At 27.7% G+C, this 25,364-nt stretch overlaps 2 protein-coding genes across 2 annotated transcripts; one reads left to right on the top strand and one right to left on the bottom strand.

Annotated features, from left to right (window-relative positions):
• Positions 1-379: 379 nt before the first annotated feature.
• On the top strand, positions 380-3,846 carry LOC135955309 (shematrin-like protein 2). Its single transcript, XM_065505662.1, has 2 exons — positions 380-391; positions 3,361-3,846. Exons 1-2 carry the CDS (start codon positions 380-382, stop codon positions 3,844-3,846), a joined length of 498 nt encoding a protein of 165 aa, XP_065361734.1.
• A 5,779-nt stretch (positions 3,847-9,625) lies between these two features.
• Positions 9,626-13,996, bottom strand: LOC135953122 (cuticle protein 16.5). The gene is made up of 2 exons (XM_065502811.1): positions 13,924-13,996; positions 9,626-10,298 (listed from the first exon to the last, which is right to left on the bottom strand). Exons 1-2 carry the CDS (start codon positions 13,933-13,935, stop codon positions 9,921-9,923), a joined length of 390 nt encoding a protein of 129 aa, XP_065358883.1. The 5' UTR covers positions 13,936-13,996; the 3' UTR covers positions 9,626-9,920.
• Positions 13,997-25,364: the final 11,368 nt, after the last annotated feature.

Below are 25,364 nucleotides of genomic sequence, written 5' to 3'. Positions count from 1 at the left end.
ATGTAACAACTGTAACAAAATCCAAATTTATAATTTATTTCAGTTTTTTTTTTTTGGAATCCTTGTTTGGCTTGTCTTACCTGATTTCTTTAATTATTGTTGTTTCTATGTGTTTCTCTACATTTGTTCATTAATTATTTTAAACTTAAATTTTTACACCACAAAACCGATATTTCTGTATTGTGAATTTGAAAAATTTTGTTTTACTTTTTCCAGTATAAAAACAGCATGACGTTTGACTAGATTTATCACATCACATTGTGGCAGGCACAGCATAAGAGATTTTACAAGAAGTTGTTTTTCGATTATAAAAATAAAATACACAGTATTTTCTAAATAAATATATAGGATTTATATTTCAAAACAAACGAACAACAACATGTATAAATTGGTAAGTCCTGGCGGTTTAGTGGACAAAAATAAAGAATTTAAAGGAGTTTGGTCTTCAAAAAAAAAAGTTTACATTAAAAAAGTTGTGAAATTAAATTCAAATAATAAAGTGATCCTTAAAAAAATTAAATTGTTTAACTTGTGTTATGTTGAGTACATTAAAAATATCGGTTCCTAGTTGTTATTCTACTGAAAAAATAAAGTTATCCTAACAATCAAATTTCCTTCAAGTAGGAATTTACACTTCAAAATTTAAAATGATGGGTTGCTAAAGTGTCAAAAGTATTGCCTGTGACTAATCACTGAAATTGCAAAAAGAAAAAAGTGTTTAAAATTTTCAAAATAATTTTGTCAGTTGTCCGAATCGTTACATGTTTTTAAATTCCAATGATTTTGGAAAATCAATCCATTCGAAATCCAAAACCAGTTTTAAATAGTTATTTATTTTAAATAAAATTGAAAACAGTAATTTAATTTGTGTTCTCTAAAAAAAACTTCCTGATTTTCATACAAATGTAAGTAGGTTGTCTCAGTAGTACTAAAATTTTTTATCACAGAAAAGTTAAGGATTGTTCAGTACTAATGACAATCTACTGATTTGTGCTGTTTATTTGAGAAATTCAGGCTATTCTTTGCTAGTTTATACCATTTACAAATAAAATTTACTTAAAAAGTGGTAGAAACTAAGAATTTTCAATAATTTGATGATTTTTAAGATACCTGGTTGATATTAATAGAAGGGTTCTTTTAGAATTTCTTCAAAAACTTTTAGATTTAAGAGTTATCTAAAAATCGGCGGCCTTTAGCCAACATTTAAAGCTGCTTACACGTATGAAAAAATATAAAATTATTGAAAAAAAGAAATTAATGTTTTAAATATTCAAATTTCTAAAAATATTGTTTGGCTTAATATAATGCAACTTATGTTTCAATAGCCTAAAATGTTGCCTTTAATTCGCTGTTTAAATATTCCAGATTACTCCTGTAGTTTAAAAGATATTGAAGAAATTCTAAAATTACACCATAATTAATATTAATCATACGTCTGGTATTACAGAATTATAAAATTCATAAAAAACGTACACTGTTTAAACTAATTAGTGAGTGGCAAGAAGCAAATATATAAATAAAAATCCTAAATCCTAAAATCTTTTATTTAAATAAAATTGATAAACGAATATGTTCAAAAGGCTTATTATTGTTGGTTAAAAATAATTTTTAAAACTTCTGAAATCAAAAAATTGTGTTTAAAAAAGTTTTGGATTCTTGGTAATACAACACATAACTTACCAATCAATTGTCAAACTTAAATTTAAATTTTCTATTTAAAAGAACTTTCTAACTAATTGAAATTTTAAATAAAAACTTTTTTTTGAAATTTTTAATTTTTTTTAATTTTCAAATCACAAAATTTAAAAAAAAGGATTAGAAATATCTTTAAAATATTAATAGAAAGTATGGAATTTATTTAAAAATTCTTTGGAATTTTTCATTTTTAATTTACAATGTCCATTTGGCTTGAAATTTTGAATAAGACGTTTTGTGACAAATTTGGATTTTTTCAATCCTTCAAAAAAAATTCAAATATATGCAACTAAATACAATAGTAGCCTTAAGTGTTAACTAAATGCTGCCATTTAAATATTCGAAATTACTATTGTGGTGTAAAAGATATTGCAAAAATTCTAAAATTACCTCGTAATTAATATTAATCATACGTCAGGTAATACAGAAATATAAAATGCAAGAAAATTCTTATTTTCGACCCTAATTTTTGAGGTTTTAAAGCGGATATGAACGAAATTATAAATAAAGATTGTATATGTTTTATTGAAGTAAAATTAACCCTGAAGGAAACCTGGGGACAAGTGTCTCCAAGTCACCAGTTTGACGACTAATTTTGGTGACTTTTTAGCGACATTGTCAACGAAGACGACTCTTCCATCTGTTATGAATTCATACCATTTCGTTTTTTAATTTGTTTAATATGACGTCAAATGTTAACAAAATATGCAGTTTCATTATTTACATCTACTTCAGAAAAGTACCAAAAGTGTAGATTAGAATTACTAAAATGTACTAGTGAATAAGTACCTAATCAATAATAATATCGTCAGTAGTAACTTCCAATGAAACACATGTTAAATGTCTATAGTAAATAGTATTGTCTGGGGTAAAATAAGTCACTAGTACTGGTGACTGTGTCAATAGTAAGTCAGTATAGTTTCACTATTGTCACTTCCTGCAGGGTATGAAATAATTTTTTGTTGAATTGAAAAATTTTATATTTTTTAAAATTCTTGAATCTAAAGATTTTGTTAAAGAAAACTTTTAGATCTTTGGGAATTATAATAGAAAATATAGCATTCATTTGAAAATATATTGAAACCTTCCATTTCCTATATTAAAGCTGCAATTATTTTGAAAGCTTTGGGGAAACCAAAAATGTTTTCAAAATTAATTGATTTACATTCAAATAACTATAACAGTTTTTCAATATTATGTTATCTGTGAATGTTAGCTAAAGCCTGACATTTTTATCTTCTAGTTCAATTTTATAGTTTGAACGATAGTTCAGAAATATTAACGTTACCTCGTAATTAATATTAATCATACGCCAGGTATTACAGACATTTAAAATTCAGGAAAAATCCAGTTTTTCAATACAATTAATAAGGTTTTAAAGTGGAAATGAACAAATATATAAATTCAAATTCTTTGAATATTTAATTGGAGTAAAATTAATAAAAACAACTGCTCAAAAAAAGTTTGTAATACAGTTAGAAGAATTTGAAAAAAAAAAATCATTTCAATGTTTCCAAATCTTTTCTCAAAGAATTTTCAGTTTGTTTAATTGTTTAAGTGAAAAATCCAATAAATTTCTTTTATTTTGTTTTTTGAGATTTTCTATAAATGTCTTTAAAAACTTCTACAATTTGAATATCTTTTAATTATTTCTATTTTCTTTAGTACCTTTTGGTTCTTGCTGTGCTCTGCAGTAGCCAGTCCTCCTTAGCTGGCTTCTTGGGTGGCTATGGCGGTGGATATGGTGGTCATGGCATAAGTTTGGGTTACGGCGGTGGTCATGGCATCAGCTATGGTGGCGGCTATGGCGGTCATGGTTATGGTGGTGGTTATGGCGGTGGTGCTATTGCTATTGCTGCGGCTCCCGTTGCAGTGGCTGCACCTGTGGTAACTAAAGTTGCAGTGTCCCAGCCCATTATTACAAAGACCATTACACCCGTTATTACCAAGACCATTAGTGCTGCACCAATTACTGTCACCAAAGTAGCTGCCCCAGTAATTGCCGCACCTGTAGTTGAAGCACCCGCCTATATTGGCGGCGGTTATGGTGGTGGTTATGGCGGTGGTATTGGTCATGGCATTGCCATTGGTGGTCTCTATGGCGGTCATGGTGGCTATGGTGGTCATGGTTATGGCGGTCATGGTTGGTAAGCAGTGAATTTGCAGCCACCTTTAAAGTGTTGTGTTTATACTTGTTTAACATACAAAAAAATAAAAAAATAATACAAAATAAATATTTTGGAAAGACGTAAAAAATCTTACATTTAACCAGACAAATATATATCATCTTTAACACTTTTCTTGTATTTGTTAATCATTTTTTAATTAATTTGTTTTATTGTATAAACACTTTTACATTTATCAGCCAAATAAACAGTCATATTCATATTATTTAAGCTAAACTCATTAGCTCATTATTAAATGTATGTACGTATTAATTAATTAATTATTAATAACACTAACTAACCATCTTGTAAATAATTGTATATCATATTTAATCAATCATTATGTACCTTATTTAATCATCATTCTTCATGTTTTTTTTTAAACAAAATGTTTATGACCTTAATAATTTTATAAATTATATATGAATTTACACAAATAAAGCACAATTAGCACAAAAAAATGTGCTCCAAAGAATTGAAAGGGTAGTTTTATTATTGACAACTTGCTGCAATTTAACAAGATATTTAAAATATACTGCGAACATCTTGCCATATTATACCATTTTCAACATATAACACTATGCAACAAATGAAGACTTTTGGAAAAACACACGATCATGACAGTATAGATTCGATTCTACTACCAAAGGGTAGTAAAATCCTATACTCAGTTTGTCCAGCATCAAAAAATAGTAAAAACGAAAATTGTTAAGGTACAAAGTGATCTTTGTGTGCTATTTAGAGTGACTAGCCACGTTCAGAATGCATTGATATGTTCAGTTATTCACCTTTACCGTAGCTACAAAGAAACAATTATATTTCAATTCAAGCATTTATCCCATATTGAACTGGTTTCAATTATTTCATAATTAAATCAAGTATTCATTTGCTCAAAAACTAAATTTCTTGAAATTTTCTATTGAATTTTGAGTTTTGAATTTGATTATTTTGACAATTGAATATACAATTTTCGTTATTGGTTGAATTTCAAATACAAAAGTTATTGAATAGATAATTTTCGTAATTGAAACACAAAAAATAACAAAAATCTGTTTTCAATTACAAAAATTAATAGAAAATATCAAGAAATTTAGTTTTTGATCAAATGAATACTTGATTTAATTATGAAATAATTGAAACCAGTTCAATATGTGACAAATATTTGAATTGAAGCGGTTTAAGAAATAGTTTTTTCTGTAATATTGTTTCTAAAAAAAGTAAAAACAAAAATGTTTGTTCTAAATTTTTTTTCAAAAAAAAGTGCACGAAAAAGCTATTTCTTGGGAAAAAATGTTAACAAAATTTGTTTGGCGGACTCTTAGCTATATTATTGCCATATAAACTTAAGCGGTATCACCAAGTCTGAATTAGCTCTTTGCCAAAAATTGATGATACCATTTTTTGAGGGCCCAATGATTTTCAAAATCTTTGGGGGCCCATAAAAAAAATTGGTCACCAATATGGACAAACTGAGTGTAGGGTTTAGAGTCGAACGTATACTGCCATGATCGTGTGTTTTTTGCACTGTGTAATTATTCCAAAAAAAAAAAAATTAAAAACTAAGAATTTTCCTGGATTTGATATTTTTGAAATACCTGGATTATGATTGATATTAACAATGGAAATACTTTACAATTTCCTTAAAAACGTTTAAACTATAAGAGTAATAAGGAAAACTAAAATTGCCTGTATTACAAAACATTTAAGGCTTATTAACAGTGTATATAAAATTAATGAATTTAAGTTAAACAGTTTTCAAAAAAAAATTTCATTCAGGGTATATTTTTTTGCAAAATATTTATAAAATTTGGGTTTAAATTTAATATTTAATTAACATTAACTTTTAACAAAAACCTGTCAATTACATATTCTACATCTCTCTAGTACTTTTGAAGATATTGAAGAAATTCTTAAATTACATCATAATTAATATTAATCATACGCCATATATTACAAAAATTTTAAATTTATGAAATTCACAGTTATTAATCTAAATAAGTAAAAGTACAGTGCCGAATCTGATACAACCTTCACTAAAGTATACTTTAAGAATAATATTAAAAACAATTTTTTGTGAAACAAAATTTTATTGAAAAAAATTGGGGGAACAATTTTTTGTTAAAAAAATAAATAGGGAAAAAAAATTGGGGTGAACAAATATTTTGTGAAAAAAAAATAATGAAAAAATAAATAGCCTTCTAAGGGCCATTACAACAATTTGCCGTTATAGTTAAAGGTAACTTTAGGCAATAGAAAAAGATACCCTTAAAGGTAACTTTAACTATAACGTCAAGTAGTAATAATGGCCCTAAGTTAGTCTATAGCGGATATATTGATCTGTCAATCATGTTGTAAGCTATTTTATAGCTTCGGAAAGTTGATTTCAACATACAGAGTATGTTTTACCTACGTACAGTGGTTTAGAAACGTATTTTTTTCAGAAATAATTTGATATCTCGGGCACTATTACAGATATCATAAAGAAAGTTTCCTTCTTTGAACACACAGATATTACATTGAGATCTGATCGCGCTGTTTTGGGGTTTGCTGACTATAAAGATTCGGTCAATAACACAGGTCAACAGCAAAAAAAAAAGGCTTGACAAACCACTATATAGATTTGATGCATCATGTCTACCTAAGTACAAAAATGGTAAAATTTTCAATTCTAAGGATAGATTTTTGTTTAAAAAATTTTTAAGTAAAATTATAAATTTTGTTAGACGTTTCTCCGCACAATTAATTATAACTCCAAAAGGCTTAGTCTGATGTTATTAAAGTAAATTTGGAAATGTTGAGATTTACATAACCTTTAATCCGTTTCTATATTGCGTTTCAATCAGCTCAGTAGTTTCGGAGTTATAATAACAAATTGAAGCCAAAAATATATTTTTTACGTGAAAATAGCTAATTTTTTGGTTTTAAAAAAATCATGAAAAATAGAAAACAGCAGAAATTCTTCAGGTTTATTACTTTATAGTAAAGCCATATAAAATAGCAACAGATATCGATCATAAAAATCTATGGATTCTTTACGAATTAATTTACAATTATGTGAATTTGCTCATTTTCACAAAATTTTAGTTTTTTTGTTAGGTATACATAAAATTGTGCAGTTAATGTTCTTCTTTCAATTGTTTGATTGAATTTTGAAAACATTTTCCCCTTGTTATGTACACATTTTCACATATATATTGCGTTTCGATCGACTCAGTAGTTTCGGAGTTATAATAACAAATTGAAGCAAAAATTATAATTTTTATGTGAAAATAGCAATATTATTATTTTTAAAAAAATCATGAAAAATCTAAAGCGACAGAAATTGTTCAGATTTATTGCTTTATCACAAAACTACATGTAATAGGAACAAAATGAGATATCGATCATAAAATTCGATGGATTCTTTTCGAATTTATTCACAATTATGTTAATTCACTAATTTTCACAAAATTTTGTGTGCACCAAAGCCAAATATCCAGGTAATGCTCCGTATTTGGTGGCATCAAAAGAGTCCTATTATGAGCAGCTGAAATATGGCCAGACCATCACATGGAACCTGTATCGAATGCAACTGATTCGTTTGAAGCGAGCATTTCCCAAAAAAACGCCCAGAATATGTCTGTTAAAAACTATTTAGAATGAAGTGGTTGGGAGGTTTTGTCTTATCCGCTTGATTAGTTCGTGGCCTCAAAAGATGAGGTTGCTACGATGATGGGAAAAAATCATAGGTAACAATGGCCAATACTTTGAATAAATTTATATTGTACAAATGTTTCCAAGTAAAAGCTAAAACATTGAAAAAATCCCGCATTTTGAAGTCATATACCCAATAATATGATTGAAGTAAGTCATAGTTTTTAACAGCAGTAATTTTCATTTATTTATATCGAGCCCTTAGCGGCAAATTATCGTAAGCGACATTTTTAAAATGTTTGTTTTATTACGGAAATTAAAATTTTATGGAACGACTGATGTTTTTGCGTTCTCAGAATATCAAAATTGTTAACAACATCAAAAATATAGGGGGTAAGATTTTATCGTAAGTCAATGTTTATATTTTACAGTAAACGAATTTTATCGTAAGCGACACACAGTGGTATAGAAAAAAAGAGGGAAATAAATCTGTAACTTCTAAATAGTTAGATTGGTTTGAATAAAATTTCACGTGCGCAAAGAAGAAGTGTTGTTGAGTTTAAGTTTTGAACGTGGACCTCATGGGCCCACCAGGTGCGCGACCAAGGGCCCTCAAAGTAGGACACCGGGTATGTTACATTTTTAAAACGATATTATTTCTTGGTTGGAGTTCCGATTTCAAAAACATTATACATGTACAATCTTCTCATCGAGCACTACAAAAAACCTCGTCGTAGCTATCAATTATCTATTATAGCTTAGGAGATATTTGCATTTGAAAATTACATTTTTACCCACACTACTCCAGTTTTTTGATAACAGCGTATCCATATTTCCCGATTCTCTCCAGTTTTCCTTTATTGGACTAACAACGCATGTATGTGTCAAATGGAAAAAGAATTGTTTAAAAATAATGACCAAAGTCCAAAATAATGACCAAAGTCCAAAGTTTGAATTTAAAAATTTTTTAAAAAAAAAATTTTCGCTATTTTTTTGGGTAAAAAGAACTTTTTTTCTTTTTAAGTTATCGCAAAAAATTTGTAAGAGGATGTATAAGGAATTTTTACTTTCTGAAAGCTTAGTCTTTATAAAATATTTTAAAGGAAAACCAATTTCAAAATTGTTGTTACCGAGGGGACCAGGTCCTTTCAAAAATAATAATAAAACTTTAGGCCAAAAATTCTCAAATCGCGTATCCGCTATCAAAATATAGTAAACGATTATAGGTGGCTCAATATGTTTCTAATTGTTTTGTGAAGGGTCCCGATAACCCCGACCCTGGTATGGATATTATAGCCAAAAAACTAAAAATTACCATTTTTGGAATTTTTCAACACTTTTTTGGGAATTGCGGGATTTCTGATAATAAATTTCAAAATTCGTTTTTATTTTTCCATTTTAAATAGAAAAATCTAAATAACTGTGAAATTTCATTAAAAACTATTCATAAATAAAAATTTAATTTCAATTCGAAAAATTTGTATCTATGCAAAAATTCAATAAAAAAAATTTTTTTGTCATATTTTTCTATAAAGTATTCCATGAATTTTTAATTGTCAAAAGTTATAAATATTTTTGAAAAATAGACAAATAGCTTGAACGAAATTATATTATATCGCATCATAACATTATTAATTCTATGTATAAATTTCAAAATAATCAAAAAAAAACCTTCTCCTGTAAAATTTTTGTTTTGTCGCTTACGATAATTTGGCGCTAAGGGCTCGATATGTTTGTTTATTCATGACCTTTTTACTATGTGTTTAAAAAAAGTTATGAAACTTCTGAGTACGTTGTCCCACATTTTACTTCATATTTGTTATCAACTGAACTGATTTTGCAGTTTTTCAATACCGAACTGTCTAAGACAATAATAAGTATTATAGTTATTTTTCATTTATTTCGGTTTTCTATTTTAGTCAAGCGAGTGTTCTACACAGCCTGATAGATATAAGTAGCTACATCTACTTAGAAATTCATTAGAATCAAGAATATTATAAAGAAGGATTTAAGTATGTACTATTAAATACATTACTGTTGCTTTAAATTAAGATTCAATAAGATGTATTTTCTACAAATATCATTAAATAAGTCAGTCCTTTATACTAAAATCAAACACCTCATTTTACCAATTTGTTTAAAATAGTTTTCATTTATTTTTTTTTTGTTTTATTTACATTCGCAAAAGAAAATCGAGGAAATTTACAGTAACAAATAAAAAATAGTTATAACAAGAAAATAATAATAATATTTAAAAAAAAAATTATAATAAAACATTTCAAACTTCAAAGATTTTGCTTTAAAAAAGTATACAATCTCTTGCTACTAAATAAACCATACACTTCCTTTCTTTCCCAAACCCGTTCTCAATACAAAATACTGTTATTGTTGTTGTTTAAATCATTATTACAGTATTTGTGTGGCCGCTTACCAGCCATGACCGTAACCCAAACCCAAGCCATGACCACCATAACCGCCCAAACCATGACCGTATGAAATGGCTGGAGCAGCAGCAATCTTAACAGCAGGAGCAGCATAAGAGATGGCGGGAGCAGCATAAGAGACAGCTGGTGCAGCATATTTAATGGCAGGGGCAGCATAAGAAATGGCAGGGGCAGCATACGAAATGGCGGGTGCAGCGGCATACTTAACAGCGGGGGCTGCATAAGAGATGGCTGGAGCAGCAGCAATGGCATGACCGCCAATAAGACCACCATGATAACCACCACCATAACCACCACCGTAACCGCCCAAGTAACCGGGAGCAGCGGCAGCGCTAGCAATGAGGGCCAAAGTAACAATCACCTGGAAATGAAAGTGTAAATTGTGTTTTAAAAAAAAAAAAAACTATTGAAAACTAATTTTGAATTTAATTGAAGAGAATGTATTTATTGAGTCATTTTATTGTTTGTTTCTGCATTTATTTTGTTTAGTTTTATGCGTCAATATATCATGACTAAATGCTTTAGTTTTTTCAGTTTTCTAGACTTAATTTCTGTTGCAGGTTTTTCTTTGTTTGCTTTAGTTGCAATGATTTTAGCTGTTTAATTATTTTTAATTGTTCTTAAAACCTGCTCTATCTTTTATGAAAGTTAATATTTAATTTTAAAGCTTTCAAGCTTAAGCGGAAGCATGTCTCTCAATTTAATTGATTATTTCCCAAATTTTTTCAATAATTATATTGAAATAATGGATAGATTTATTTTTTTATAAATCTTATAACAATTTGTCTTGGTTTTAGCGAATATTGTTTGACATTTTAAACTGCAATTTTAAACTACTTTATATATATGACTTAAAAATGCGGGATTTACAATAGTTTGTGTATCATTTGAACGCCATGTCATTTTGACATATCTGTCATTTATTCTCACTTAGTTATTAAACATTATAGGGTAAACAAAAAAGCTTTTTCTTGCTTTGAAAATTTAGAATTTTTTAAAAACAAAGCGTCATTTTACGAGAAGTTTTGCTTTACTTCTTTAATTTGAAAAAATACAAAGATCGCCTAGACCATACAAACAGGTTTGAAGACCTAGAATTGGAGGCCATACTCCATGAAGATTATTGTAGAACTCAACAAGAGCTTGCAAAATCATTGTGAGATATTCAAGCAGCAATTTCAAAACGTTTGTCAGAAGCAGGAATGATTTTTGCACCGAATCATTACTTGCGATGAAAAATGGATATCTTACAATAACCCGTAGCGTAAGAGATCGTATGTGAAGCCCCGCCAACCATCTGAATCGACACCAAAGCCAAATATCCATGGCGCTACGCTATTTCTCTTTTTTTGGTGGTCGAAAAAGGATCCTATCTATTATAATCTGCTGAAATCTGAGCAGAGCATCACAGGAACCTGGAGGGTTACTCTCTATTGCGATGCGAAAGGTAAATGCGTTAAGAATACAATTTTGTACTCTGTATCGTCTACGCAAACGCTTTCGCAAAAAGAAGCAATACTGGCACCACAAAATAAACAATAGCGAAGAATGACAAAACTTGTAAATAAAAACATTTTAAACTAATTTTTTGTGCGATGCGAAAACGCAATAAAGGGTACCAATTGTACCATTTTTATTTCGCATCGCAATAGAGAGTAACCCCCTGTACCGAACGCAACTGTTTCGTTTGAAGCGAGCATTGGCCGAAAAAGGCCGGAATAAAAAAGTACACAGTTACATTGTTAAAAACGTAAAAATAATGTTGAGCTTGTTCTTCAGTTTGGTTGATAAGTTTTGTTTCGATTTTGTCAATTTTCAATAGCAACATTCCTATAACAATGATAAATATTTTAGGTAAATATCATTTATTTCGACTTTCTATTTCAGTCGTTAGAGTGTTTTACACACACCGATAGCTAAAACAAATTAGAATTTCATTATAATCAAAAATGTTAAAGGTTTTTGGTTATAATAATGAGGGCCAATGAAAACCCTGCCCAAAATATTGGACTACGTGATCCATTTAGATGAAATGGGCTAATTGCAATATGGTCCAATTTAATGCATGAGTTTATAGTTAAACGACTTATTTTCGTGTTACATGATTGCAAAACTAATACATTGAGGTGGTCCATAGAATAGCTTTAAGACTAATCCGCTGGGTTTTATGGTCTAGCCACCTTAGGGCATCGTAATATTAAATCTACCATGTTTTTTTTCAATTTGGGTGACCTTGGGCTAGTCCTGTCCTTTATGGGCTAAATTTTACTTGGGTGTATGATCTAGTGATATTATTTGCAGGGAATAATCTTAGATGCAATTATCAAATTCACATCAAAACGAAGGTTTTTCTCTTAGAGTGCTTTTGTTTTTAAAAAGAGCTTTTAAATGTAAAGCCTATATATTTTGAAGCTAGTGCTTAATACATGTAATTGTTGTTAAGCTTAAAGCTTTTTAAAAGTTCTGTTTCTACAAAAGCTATATGTTTTCTTGTGCTTTATAAAAATTGAACAAATTGATTAACTGTTCTTTTTTTTTGTTGTTTTCTTGGTTTAGATATAAATTTCCGTAATTAAATGATTTGTCTGTCATAAAAGGACTTCCCAAGAAGCGAAAAGGAAATAGAATTTATAGTTTTGTTATTAATGTTCGAAATTGTACAATAATTACAGACATTTTGTATCTTTTTAAAGTTGTACTACAACTGTAGTATCTTGTCTCAAAGGTTGTGATTGAACGATTTCATTTAATAATGACAATAACTTTTGTTGATACAATTAATTTGTTTGTAATTGTTATGAAGTTATTTCACAACTGCTACTACTTTCTAATTTTAATTCAGGTTCTTAAAATACCAGAAATTTGATAATAAATACTGAGAAACTAATGAATTTAAATCAGATTTCTTATTAAAATTGTCATATTTAATTATATTTTGCGCAATTTTTTTGTACAGCACTGTAATAATTAAAATAGATCAGTTATGTTGTGTATTAAATCCGTGACCTGTCAAAGAATGACTAAAAGGTGAAAATGCATTCTCCACTAGGCCAACATTATGTTGAAGCAATAAGTCCTTTAATAAAAAAGTTTGTTCTCAAATATCTTTGTTTTACTTAGTTACCAAATTGGAAAATTATTTTCATTTCGTTAGCTTAGTGACCAAACATGCTAAGTCCACTTTGTGGTATGCAAATTTGTTAAGTCCATTTTTTTTTATTTAGTCCGAATTGCAAAATAGTTTGAGTATAACTGAATTTTTTTAATAAATATCAGTGGAAATTTTTTTAAAAATTGTAATGTATTCATTTGATTTTATCCTAGAAATGTAAATCATACATTTTTTTAGGACAATATTGAAATAATTTTTAAATTTATTATCATCTCGGCTACTGATATCAATAACGTTTCTTCATTGCTACATATTTCACGAAATCTCTTGATGTAAGCACATTTTTTGAAGCTTTATTATAAAATTATTTAAGAAAGGAACAGCTTTTGGAATTGAAATTGAATATTTAGAAAGTTATTTTAATTGGTAGTTTTCAAAATGTGATCTGTACATATCAATATCCTTAATATTTTAAAGGAAAAGATTTGTATGTAAAATTCAAAAATTAAACCTTAAAAACAGTACAATATGTATGAAACATATTTAAATCCTGTGATTTGATTAAAATATTTCCTTTTCATAAAGTTATCGATTTCTTTTTTAAATTTTAATATCTTTTTTTTACAATATTTCAGATTTTTGAAAAATAAATTCTTTTTTCATATATTTAATAAATTTTGTATTCTTTTTTTATATTTAAAAATAAAATTCTTTAAGGATATTTTCAAAATTTCCAAATTATATAGTAAATTTTTCTTAATCACAGTTCTTTTCATTTTAAGTTTTAGTTTGCACTTTTATTTTATTAAATATCCTTTAGGTACGTTTTACTATTATTATTTATTATCCTTTATATTGTTTTTTTTTTACTTACAAACTTGAACATTTTTAAGGATTTGTTTAGTAACTTTTGTCTTAAGTTTGTAATAAAACTGTTTTTTCTACACAAGCTGACTTGGGTTTGAATAACTTGTTTCAATTGTCAATAGTATTTATAGCCGAAAATTTTTTGTTTGTTTTGTTTTGCAGTTTTCAGAAAAATCTTTTTCGAACAAAAACAAAACACCAAAACGCTGCCTCTAGTACTTCTATAAAGTACGAGAGTATTCGCTATGTGCAACCACATCCAGCTACTACAATTACAACTTCATACATACAAACGAACATATTTAGATACGGGTACGAGCACTACAGCGACAATTCATGTTTGTCGGCTAATGCCGGTTGCTGTCGCAGATGTTGCTGCTACAGCAACAAACTAGAAATATCAGAAGCTTTATGTTGCTGGCAAGAAAACAGCTGTTTCTCTAAAAAAAAATCTCTCATAGAAAAAACACTTTTACTTTTTTTTTGCATTAATATTGCTGGTTGAAATTATTGTATGAACTAGATGATGTAGGAGGGTGTTATGAGAAGGAAAATCCATATGTAGTTCAGAATGTTGGGCAGGAGAGTAAGTAGTTGAAGAGGTGATAGCAAATGCAAAATAGAAAGATTTTGTCATTCCGTTTGTAACACAATACCCACAAAAAGTATGTATATTCTGGGTTCTTATGCAATTCTATGACGATATAGCTATGTCCGTCCATCCGTCTGTCTGTTGAAATCAAGTTAATTATGAATGTTCAAGTCATTTTCTGAGGGCAACCTTGAATGGATACTACGGTCAAATGTTGCCCGATTTTCGCCATACTTTACAATATAATTTCAGAGTACTTAGAATTAGTGCAAAATTTTATCAGAATTGCCGCATAATCAACATATTCCTGACATCTCAAACAGTATTCCGGGGGAACATATAATGGCTAGGTGAAATCATGGATCGATACTGCCCATTTTCGTCACCAACAGATACAATTTTAGAAATCTAGCTCCTTTCAGACAGACATACAGACGGACAGAATATACAAATAGAATGCGACAAATATTTTGATGTGCTACAAATTACACTTACTCAGTTTGTTAATGTACAAAACTTATAAGGACCTTTTCATGAGGACCTCTTCACTTAAAAATGCGGAATCTTTTAAAATTTTTAGCTTTTATTTTGAAACATTTGTACACTGTAAATTTAATAAAAGTAGTGGCCATTGTTAGCTGTGCCCTTTTCCTATCTTTCTGGCAACATATGGATTCCTAGCCAAAAGAACTGCCCATCTCTTGAGGCCAAGAATCAACCCAATATTGGGCACTCTGTCCCAAAGTGAAGCGTATCCCATAGAGGGCGTTCTGCATCGATCGATACAAACAGTAGTCGAACGGGGCACTGTCTGTACTATAAAGATGGTGGGGCAAAACATCTCAACCACTTAATTTTAAATACTTTTTAACAGGTATTGCAACATATGGCCGAGCGTTGTCATGATGAAATAATACGGTTTTATGTCTGTTCAGTATATTTTCCCTTTGATAGTCTGGTCAGACTTCAGCAGCTCATAATATATATAACCCTTTTGCTCCCACCAAATACAGAGAATTCGGCTAGTTGGCCGGGCTTCACATACGATCTCTTACGCTTCGGGTTATTGTAATCGATCCATTTTTCATCGCAAGTAATGATTCGGTGCTACAATGATTATCTTTTAGTTTTTTCGTGCAAAAATCATAAATATTGAACAAAATGAGATATACCCTTCACCAAATTATATTTCAAAATAAAATTTTTTAATATTTTTAAGTAAACAAAATTTACTTTTTTCCCTAGTTGTTTTTTAATTTTTTGGAAAAAAAAATTTTTCATATTGTTTTTTTTAGTTTTTTTTTCAATTTTTGAAAATTTAAAATTTAAATTTTTTTTTATATTTAAATTTTTTTTTTTAATATTTAGCGAAAAAAACTTTTGGTGAAACAAAAATTCAGGTTAAAAAATATTGTTTCCGATTTTGACCCATTGTATGTCATACTTACTCTGGTCTTATATACATCATTGCAAATGTCTTTGAAATATCTATCATCTATCCATATTGTCTATATTAATGACTTAAGGTAGGGTGACACATGGCGAATATTTGCTCAAAAAAGCGTAACCACTATTTTTAGCACAAATTAGTTTGACGTGTTTACTCTTACAAGTGTTTTGTAAGATCAAACATCATCAAATAATATAAAACTAAATTGTTTGTTTTGAATCATCCAAAGTAAAATAAGTTTTTGAAATAAATAAAAGAATTCAAATATATTTTATTTAGAGGTTACGTCTTTTTCGACAAATATTTGTCATGTGTGATCCTACCTTTAGTAATCCAGATATAGGTCACAAATAGGTCAAAAATCTATGTTGTCCTGGTTTTTATATCCTTATATCTCAGATTTTCTTATTGTGATTTTCGGAAGTGGGCCTTATATGGGGGCTATGACCAATTATGGATCGATTACCATGAAATTAGGTCGTGTGATTTATGTCTATATGAAAGTTTACTATGTTGAATTTTGTGAGTATACCAACATTTTTAAGCGGTTTATGCAAGTTAAAGTGATTTTCGGAAGCGGGTCTATATGGGAGCTATGACTAATTATGGACCGATCGTAACAAAATTTGGTGACATGAATTTTGTATATATAGAACTTATTTGGAGCGCAATTTATGGAGATACATTTATAAATTAAACATTTATGACCGATAAAGTCCAATTTCGGAAGGACATTTGTATGGGGGCTAGGTGAAATAATGGACCGATTTCAGCCAGTTTCAATAGGCTTGGTCCTAAAGTAATATGGCCGAAAAAGTAATATGTACCAATATCTTCAAAATTGCGACCTGTACTCTGCGCACAAGGTTTGCATGGAAAGCCAGTCAGCCAGCCAGCCAACCAGACGGACGGACATCGTTTAATCGACTCAGAAATTGATTCTAAGTTGATCGGTATACTTTAAGGTGGATGTTAGACTAATATTTTTGGGCGTTACAAACATCTGCACAAATGCATAATACCCTCCCCACTATGGTGGTGTAGGGTATAAATAAAAAAAAAAAAATCTTTTCTGGAATAATTTTAAATCAAAACTTTAAAAAGAAATTTAAAAAATCAAAAATTTTAAAAAAAATTTTAGTTTGCGAACGAACATTTTCTTTCTTATTTAATATTGAAAACAATAAAAAAAATTCAAATTTATTTGTTGTTTTCAATATAAAATAAGAAAGAAAATATTTTTTAAAATTTTAGATTTTTTAAATTTCTTTTATAATTTAAAATTATTCTATAAACATTTTTTTTTAAATTTTTTGTAAATATTTCAGAAATTCTTAATCTTAATTTTATTTTTAAATTTATTTTTCAATTTTTTGTAAAATATTGCTTATAGTCCGTAAAAGGGGATGTATTAATGGGTTTTAGAAAAAATGGCAAATATTGAAATTTATAGTGTTTTTTTTAATTTTCATCAAATTTCAGAAATATTGAAAAAATGGATAGTTGGTAAATATCGATTTACCTGGACAAACATATAGCAAATAGTATAATTTTTTTCTTATTATTTTCTTAATAAATAGATCTATCAAAAAGTATGACGATTCGTTACCTAATTTTCGAGATATTGTATCTGAAAGCTGACAAAATTAACTAAAAATGGTCTGTTTTTTTGAACACTGAAAATCAGTCAAGTCATCTGAACCAAAAAAATATGATTGTAGTAACAGTAGCATATTTCAAATCGTTGGAGAGTTTCATGTAAAATTAGTTTATTCAATATTTTTTAGGGCACATGCATTTTTGGTTTTTGCAACCTCACTTGTTCTACAGGCGCCACTGTGAAGCGTTCAGGCAAAATCGTCTTTGAGGTCTCTCGGCTTCATCCTGTAGCTATTATACATTTAATTATCAATCTAAAGAAATTTCCAGTACATTTTTCGAAAAACACACAACCCTCGTTGTCGTGCGTCTACATTAATCTGACAGCTAATCCGTTTAGCTGTCTGTTTATTAGGCCCCTCCTGACCGCCCATCTATCTTTTCCCCTCGTTTAAACAGCAAAATAACCCAAATATTTTCCACCACTATGACAACGATGATCATTTGCAACAATTTCATATCAATTTTTATGAATTATAGTTTTCAGGTGGAGTTAAAACAGAACAACACACAACAACCTCAATTTGGCACTTAACTAAGCGTGTATTGTAATTCTGTGTTTAAAAATTTTGTTCGAAAAATCAGTTTGATTTTAAAATAATTCCATTGGCTAGTTGCTTGCTGCTGGATTCATTTAGTTTTCCATTTAATTGTATTGGAAAATTATGCGTAATTTTAATGATTTTCTAAAACATAATTTGTGCAGTTCTTTTTTTGTTATTTTGTCAAAATTTCGTTGCATATGGTGGGTCAGTAAATCTGGTTTGGGGTTTTTTTTTTTTTTTTGAAGTAAAGTGGTCAATTTTATGTCATAAGCGGATTTCCATTTAATTTCAGTGACTAATACTTTTGTTAAAGGCACCCTACAATTATTATTGTTATAAAGTAGTTACAAATTTATTTCAAATTTATTGTGTTTGGAAAAATTGAATTCAATTTAAAGATTTGTGAAATCTAGTTCTCATCGATTGGTTAACAGAAAAACACTGCTTGGTCAAACTTGGGGCTAAAACTTGAATTAGAGTGTTCAACCTCTAAACTTAATCCGATTTTGTTCAAAGTGCAAAATAAGGGCCGCCATAATAAAAATCTTGGTAGCACTTTTAAATTCGTTTAGTAACAAAACAAATCACAACAAGCGGATATTCTTATGAAGCGTTAATAACAAGTGTTTAAATTAATTACACAAGGCTACAAAATTGAAAAAAAATTAAAGACTTTTTAAACCCCTACACAATTTTGATGTATTGTGGTTCCACTAATACAAATATAGTCTAAATTTTAAATTCTATGGGAAAATTTTAAGTACAATTATAAATTTTTTTCAGACGTTTCTTCACATAATTAATGATAAATCAAAAACTGTTAGTCTCATGTTATAAAGATAAACTTAGAAAAGTTGAGATTTACATAACCTTTAATCCGTTTATATATTGCGTTTTAATCGGCTCATTAATTTCGGAGTTATAATAACAAATTGAACCAAAAAATATATTTTTTACGTGAAAATAGAAAATTTTTTGTTTTAAAAAAATCATGAAAAATCGAAAAAGCCAGAAATTATTCAGATTTATTAATTTATCGCAATGCCACATGTAATAAGAACAAAATGAGATATCGATCATAAAAATCGATGGTTTCTTCTCGAATTAATTCACAATTAAGTGAATTCGCTCATTTTCACAAAATTGTTGTTATTTGTTTGATATACATAAAATTGAGTAGTTAATGTTCTTCTTTCGATTGATTGAGTTTTGAAAACATTATCTTCATGCTATGTACAAATTTTCATATATATTTTGCTTTTCTATCGGCCCAGTAGTTACGGAGTTATAATAACAAATTGAAGAAAAAAATATATTTTTTACTTGAAAATAGAAAATTTTTTTGTTTAAATAAAATCTTGAAAAATCGAAAATGCCAGAAATTTTTCAAATTTATTAATTTTTCACAAAGCCATGTGTAATAGGAACAAAATAAGATATCGGTGATTCAAATCTATGGATTCTTTTCGAATATATTCACAATTAAGTGAATTCGCTCATTTTCACAAAAAAAATTGTATTTGTTTGATATACATCAAATTGAGTAGTTATTGTTATTCTTTCCATTGATTGAGTTTTGAAACATTTTCCCCATGCTATGCACAAATTTTCATATGTATATTGCGTTTCAATCGGCTCAGAAGTTTCGGAGTTATAATAACAAATTGAAGCAAAAAATAAATTTTTTATGTGAAAATAGCAATATTTTTTGTTTTAAAAAAATCATTAAAAACCGAAAACGGAAGAAATTGGTCAGATTTATTACTTTATCGTAAAGCCTCATGTAATAGAAACACAATAAGACATCGGTCATAAAAATCGATGGATTCTTTTCGAATTTATTCACAATTAAGTGAATTCGCTCTTTTTCACAAAATTTTAGTTTTTTTGTTTTAAAAAACTCATGAAAAATTTAAAATGGCAAACAGATTTATTTCTTTATCACAAAGCCATATATAATAAGAACAAATTAATATATCGATCATAGAAATCGAAGGACTCTTCGAATTTATTCACAATTAAGTGAATTCGCTCTTTTTCACAAAATTTTAGTTTTTTTGTTCGATATACATTAAATTGAGTAGTTAATGTTCTTCTTTCGATTGATTGTATATTGAAAACATTTTCCCAATGTTATGTATAAATTTTCACATATATATTGCTTTGCAATCGGCTCAGTAGTTTCGGAGTTATAATAACAAATTGAAACAAAAAATATATTTTTTACGTGAAAATAGAAAATTTTTTGGTTTTTAAAAATCATGAAAAATCGGAAACGGCAGAAATTATACAGATTTATTGCTTTATCGAAAAACCATATGTAATAGGAACAAAATAATATATCGGTCATAAAAATCGATGAATTCCTTTTGCATTTATTCACAATTAAGTGAATTCGCTCATTTTCACAAAATTTTAGTTTTTTGTTTGATATACATAAAATTGAGAATTTAATGTTCTTCTTTCGATTGATTGAGCTTTAAAAACATTTTCCCCATGCTAAGTACAAATTTTCATATGTATATTGCATTTCAATCGGCCCAGTAGTTACGGAGTTATAATAACAAATTGAAGAAAAAAATATATTTTTTATGTGAAAATAGAAAATTTTTTTGTTTAAAAAAAATCATGAAAAATAGAAAAAGCCAGAAATTTTTCAGATTTATTGCTTTATCACAAAGCCATATGTAATAGGAACAAATTAATATATCGATCATAAAAATCGAAGGATTATTTTCGAATTTATTCACAATTAAGTGAATTCGCTCATTTTCACAAAATTTTAGTTTTTTTATTCGATATACATTAAATTGAGTAGTTAATGTTCTTTTTTCGATTGATTGAAGTTTGAAAACATTTTCGCCATGCTATATACATATTTTCATATATATTTTGCTTTTCTATCGGTCCAGTAGTTATGGAGAATTGAAGAAAAAAAATATATTTTTTACTTGAAAATAGAAAATTTTTTTGTTTAAATAAAATCATGAAAAATCTAAAAAGCCAGAAATTTTTAAAATTTATTACTTTTTCACAAAGCCATATGTAATAGGAACAAAATAGTATATCGGTCATAAAAATCTATGAATACCTTTTACATTTAGTCACAATTAAGTGAATTCGCTCATTTTCACAAAATTTTTGTTATTTGGTTGGTATACATAAAATTGAGTATTTAATGTTCTTTTTCGATTCATTGAGTTTTGAAAACACTTTCCCCATGCTATGTACAAATTTTCATATATACATTGCATTTCAATCGGCTAAGTAGTTTCGGAGTTATAATAACAAATTGAAGCATAACATATATTTTTTTGCGTGAAAATAGAAAATTTTTTGTTTTGAAAAACTCATGAAAAATAGAAAAAGCCAGAAATTTTTCAGATTTATTGCTTTATCACAAAGCTATATGTAATAGGAACAAATAAATATATCGATCATAAAAATCAAAGGATTATTTTCGAATTTGTTCACAATTAAGTGAATTCGCTCATTTTAACAAAATTTTATTTTTTTTATTCGATATACATTAAATTGAGTAGTTAATGTTTTTCTTTCGATTGATTGAGTTTGAAAACATTTTCCCCATGTTATGTACAAATTTTCATATATATTTTGCTTTTCTATCGCCCAGTAGTTTCGGAGTTATAATAACAAATTGAAGCAAAAAATATATATTTTCACGTGAAAATAGAAAATTTTTTTGTTTTAAAAAACTCATGAAAAATCGAAAACTGAAGAAATTGTTCAGATTTATTACTTTATCACAAAGCCATATATAATAGGAACAAAATCAGATATCGTTCATAAAAATCGATGGATTATTTTCGCATATTTTCACAATTAAGTGAATTCGCTCATTTTCACAAAATTTTAGTTTTTTTGTTCGATATACATAAAGTTGAGTATTTGATGTTCTTCTTTCGATAGATTGAGTTTTGAAAACACTTTCCCCATGCTATGTACAAATCTTCATATATATATTTCATTTCAATCAGCTCAGTAGTTTCGGAGTTATATTAACAAATTGAAAACAAAAATATATTTTTTAAGTGAAAATAGAAATTTTTTTTGTTATTTTAAAAAAATCATGAAAAATCGAAAACTGAAGAAATTGTTCAGATTTATTAATTTATCGCACAGCCACATGTAATAGGAACAAAATGAGATATCGATCATAAAAATCTATGGATTCTTTTCGAATTTATTCACAATTAAGTGAATTCGCTCATTTTCACAAAATTTTTGTTATTTGTTTGATATACATAAAATTGAGTAGTTAATGTTCTTCTTTCCATTAATTGAATTTTAAAAACATTTTTCCCATGCTATGTACAAATTTTCATATATATATTGTATTTCAATCGGCTCAGTAGTTTCGGAGTTATAATAACAAATTGAAGCAAAAAATATATTTTTTAAATGAAAATAAAAAATTTTTTTGTTTTAAAAAAATCATGAAAAATACAAAATGGCAAAAAATTTTAAGATTTATTGCTTTATCACAAAGCCATATGTAATAGAAACAAATTAATATATCGATCATAAAAATCTATGGATTCTTTTCGAATTTGTTCACAATTAAGTGAATTCGCTCATTTTCACAAAATTTTAGTTTTTTTATTCGATATACATTAAATTGAGTAGTTAATTTTCTTCTTTCCATTAAATGAATTTTAAAAACATTTTCCCCATACTATGTACAAATTTTCATATATATATTGCATTTCAATTGGCTCAGTAGTTTCGTAGTTACAATAACAAATTGAAGCAAAAAATATATTTTTTACGTGAAAATAGAAATTTTTTTTGGTTTTTAAAAATCACGAAAAATCGAAAACGGCAGAAATTATACAGATTTATTAATTTATCGCACAGCCACATGTAATAGGAACAAAATAAGATATCGGTCATAAAAATCTATGAATTCCTTTTGCATTTATTCACAATTAAGTGAATTCGCTCATTTTCTCAAAATTTTTGTTTTTTGTTTGATATATGTACATAAAATTGAGGAGTTAATGTTCTTCTATCCATTAATTGAATTTTAAAAACATTTTCCCCATGCTATGTACAAATCTTCACATATATATTTCATTTCAATCGGCTCAGTAGTTTCGGAGTTATATTAACAAATTGAAAAAAAAAAATATATTTTTTATATGAAATAGAAAATTTTTTTGTTTTAAAAAAATCATGAAAAATCTAAAACTGAAGAAATTTGTCAGATTTATTGCTTTATCTTGTGATAAAGCAATGTAATGGAAACAAAATGAAATATCGATCATAAAAATCTATGGATTCTTTTCGAATTTATTCACAATTAAGTGATCTATGTTCACAATCTGTTGACCTGTGTTATAAACTGACCGAAAATGACCAAATAAAAAAATACGCAGCCTAAAATTATACTTTAAAATTTAAGCTTTAGATTAAGATTAAACGTTTAAAAAACTAATTATGAAATAAATGTGTCATAGGGTTTATAATATTCGTCTTTATAGATTTCAAATACAAAACATTGTTTATGGCTGTTATGTTTTATGCTTTTTTTGTTTTATATTTTTTTTTTTATTTTGAGTTTTTGTATTACAAATTTTGTTAGTTTCGATTACATTAAATCATATATTTGTTGTTGTGTTTTATTTTAATAATACGGTTTATTGACCGCTACAGTCATACAAACCACTTTTGGCCAATTTTAGTTATTGGCTTTAGTCTATTTTGTATTCTTTATTTTTTGAGTTTTTTTTTCGAATAAATACTATAAAATTTAATGTTTTTAGTTAGTGTTTTTCTTCATTTATTTTTATTTTTTTGGTTGAAAATTTATTTGGTTTATAGATTTTCTAGTGCAATTAAATTAAGTGAGTTGTATTAAATGCAGTTTGTTTACCACACTACACCACCACACCTCTTTCGAATTGGCTCAAACCTCTTTTTTCAATTTTTTTTTTTTATTTTTTTCTACAAAATTATTTTCATTTCATATCAGTTTTTTCATGTTTAAAGTAGTAAGTAGCAGCATTTCGCACATGAGATGATGTATGAGCGTTCATTTGTTTGTTTGAAACAATTACAAAATATTTGTAATCATTTATTTAACAAATACATTCTACTTTGTTTTATTACTATTAAATTATACCAGTATTATGTGTTTTTTTCTTCTTGTTTTTTGTAACAATAAATTGACATTTAAAGAGATTGTTTTTTTTTTTTTTTTTTTTTGTAAATAAACTTTGACCAAGGCAATTATTAGCTTGGCTGGCTGGCTTGCAGTCGTACTAGCGCTAAGCGGTAACATTTACTTTTATTGTTCGAAATTAAGTGCAATTTTGTTTATGACTGGTTTAAGTATTTAATTTTTTGCATAGTTGCCCAGCTTAGCTGCTTCCTTGAAACCTTTTTGATAGTTGTTTAATTTAAATTATATAAAAGTACAACATCTGTAATTCATGCTAAAACAGCGGGTAGGACTGTATTTTAATTATTTCCTTAAAGACTTGTCATAAATGTGGCAAAATATACATATGTCTTTAAAATGGAATGTTTTGGGAGTAAATCACTGTGATGTAAATTGTTTTTAATCGCTCTATAATCACACTCAGGTTTTTAATCGCTCTAAAAGTATTCATTTTTAAATTTTTAAAAACTATCAACTATTAATAATAAAACGTTTATCTGAAGTTGACACATAATTTTCTGCACTTTATCTCTTTGTGGTAACTTAATTAGAAACCGATAAAGCAATTGTATAGAAAAATGTTAACAGATTTGTTTAATTTGTTATGTTCTTTTATACTAAAGGAAAAAATAACAAGCATTTTGCAAAAATTGTAATTTTGAATTATATATGTACACTGAATTAATTAAGTCTCCGTACAGACATACTCATAATATAAACTAGCAATTTATGGTCACTTTTCAATACATATTTAAACCTTTTTTTAATTCATTTTATAAAAAATCTTATAAACTAGAAATCAACATAAAAAAACTACAAACATTTTCCTTAAAATCATAAAAATTTACATAAATTCAATTATTGTACGAAAAGTATCACCAAAAAAAGTCTCCGTACAGTTAACTATTTTAAGGCAAGGAATCCCATTATTAAACTTAATTGCATTTAATATATGGTAGGTCCTCCTTTCTGAGCAATTGCAGCATTTTAATGGCTGTGCATGGAATGGACCAGCTTT

The sequence above is a fragment of the Calliphora vicina genome, chromosome 3 (assembly GCF_958450345.1).
Source record: "Calliphora vicina chromosome 3, idCalVici1.1, whole genome shotgun sequence".
In the NCBI taxonomy this organism is placed as follows: domain Eukaryota; kingdom Metazoa; phylum Arthropoda; class Insecta; order Diptera; family Calliphoridae; genus Calliphora; species Calliphora vicina.
Note: the sequence above shows the minus strand (reverse complement) of the source record. Positions and strands in the feature narration are given on the sequence as shown.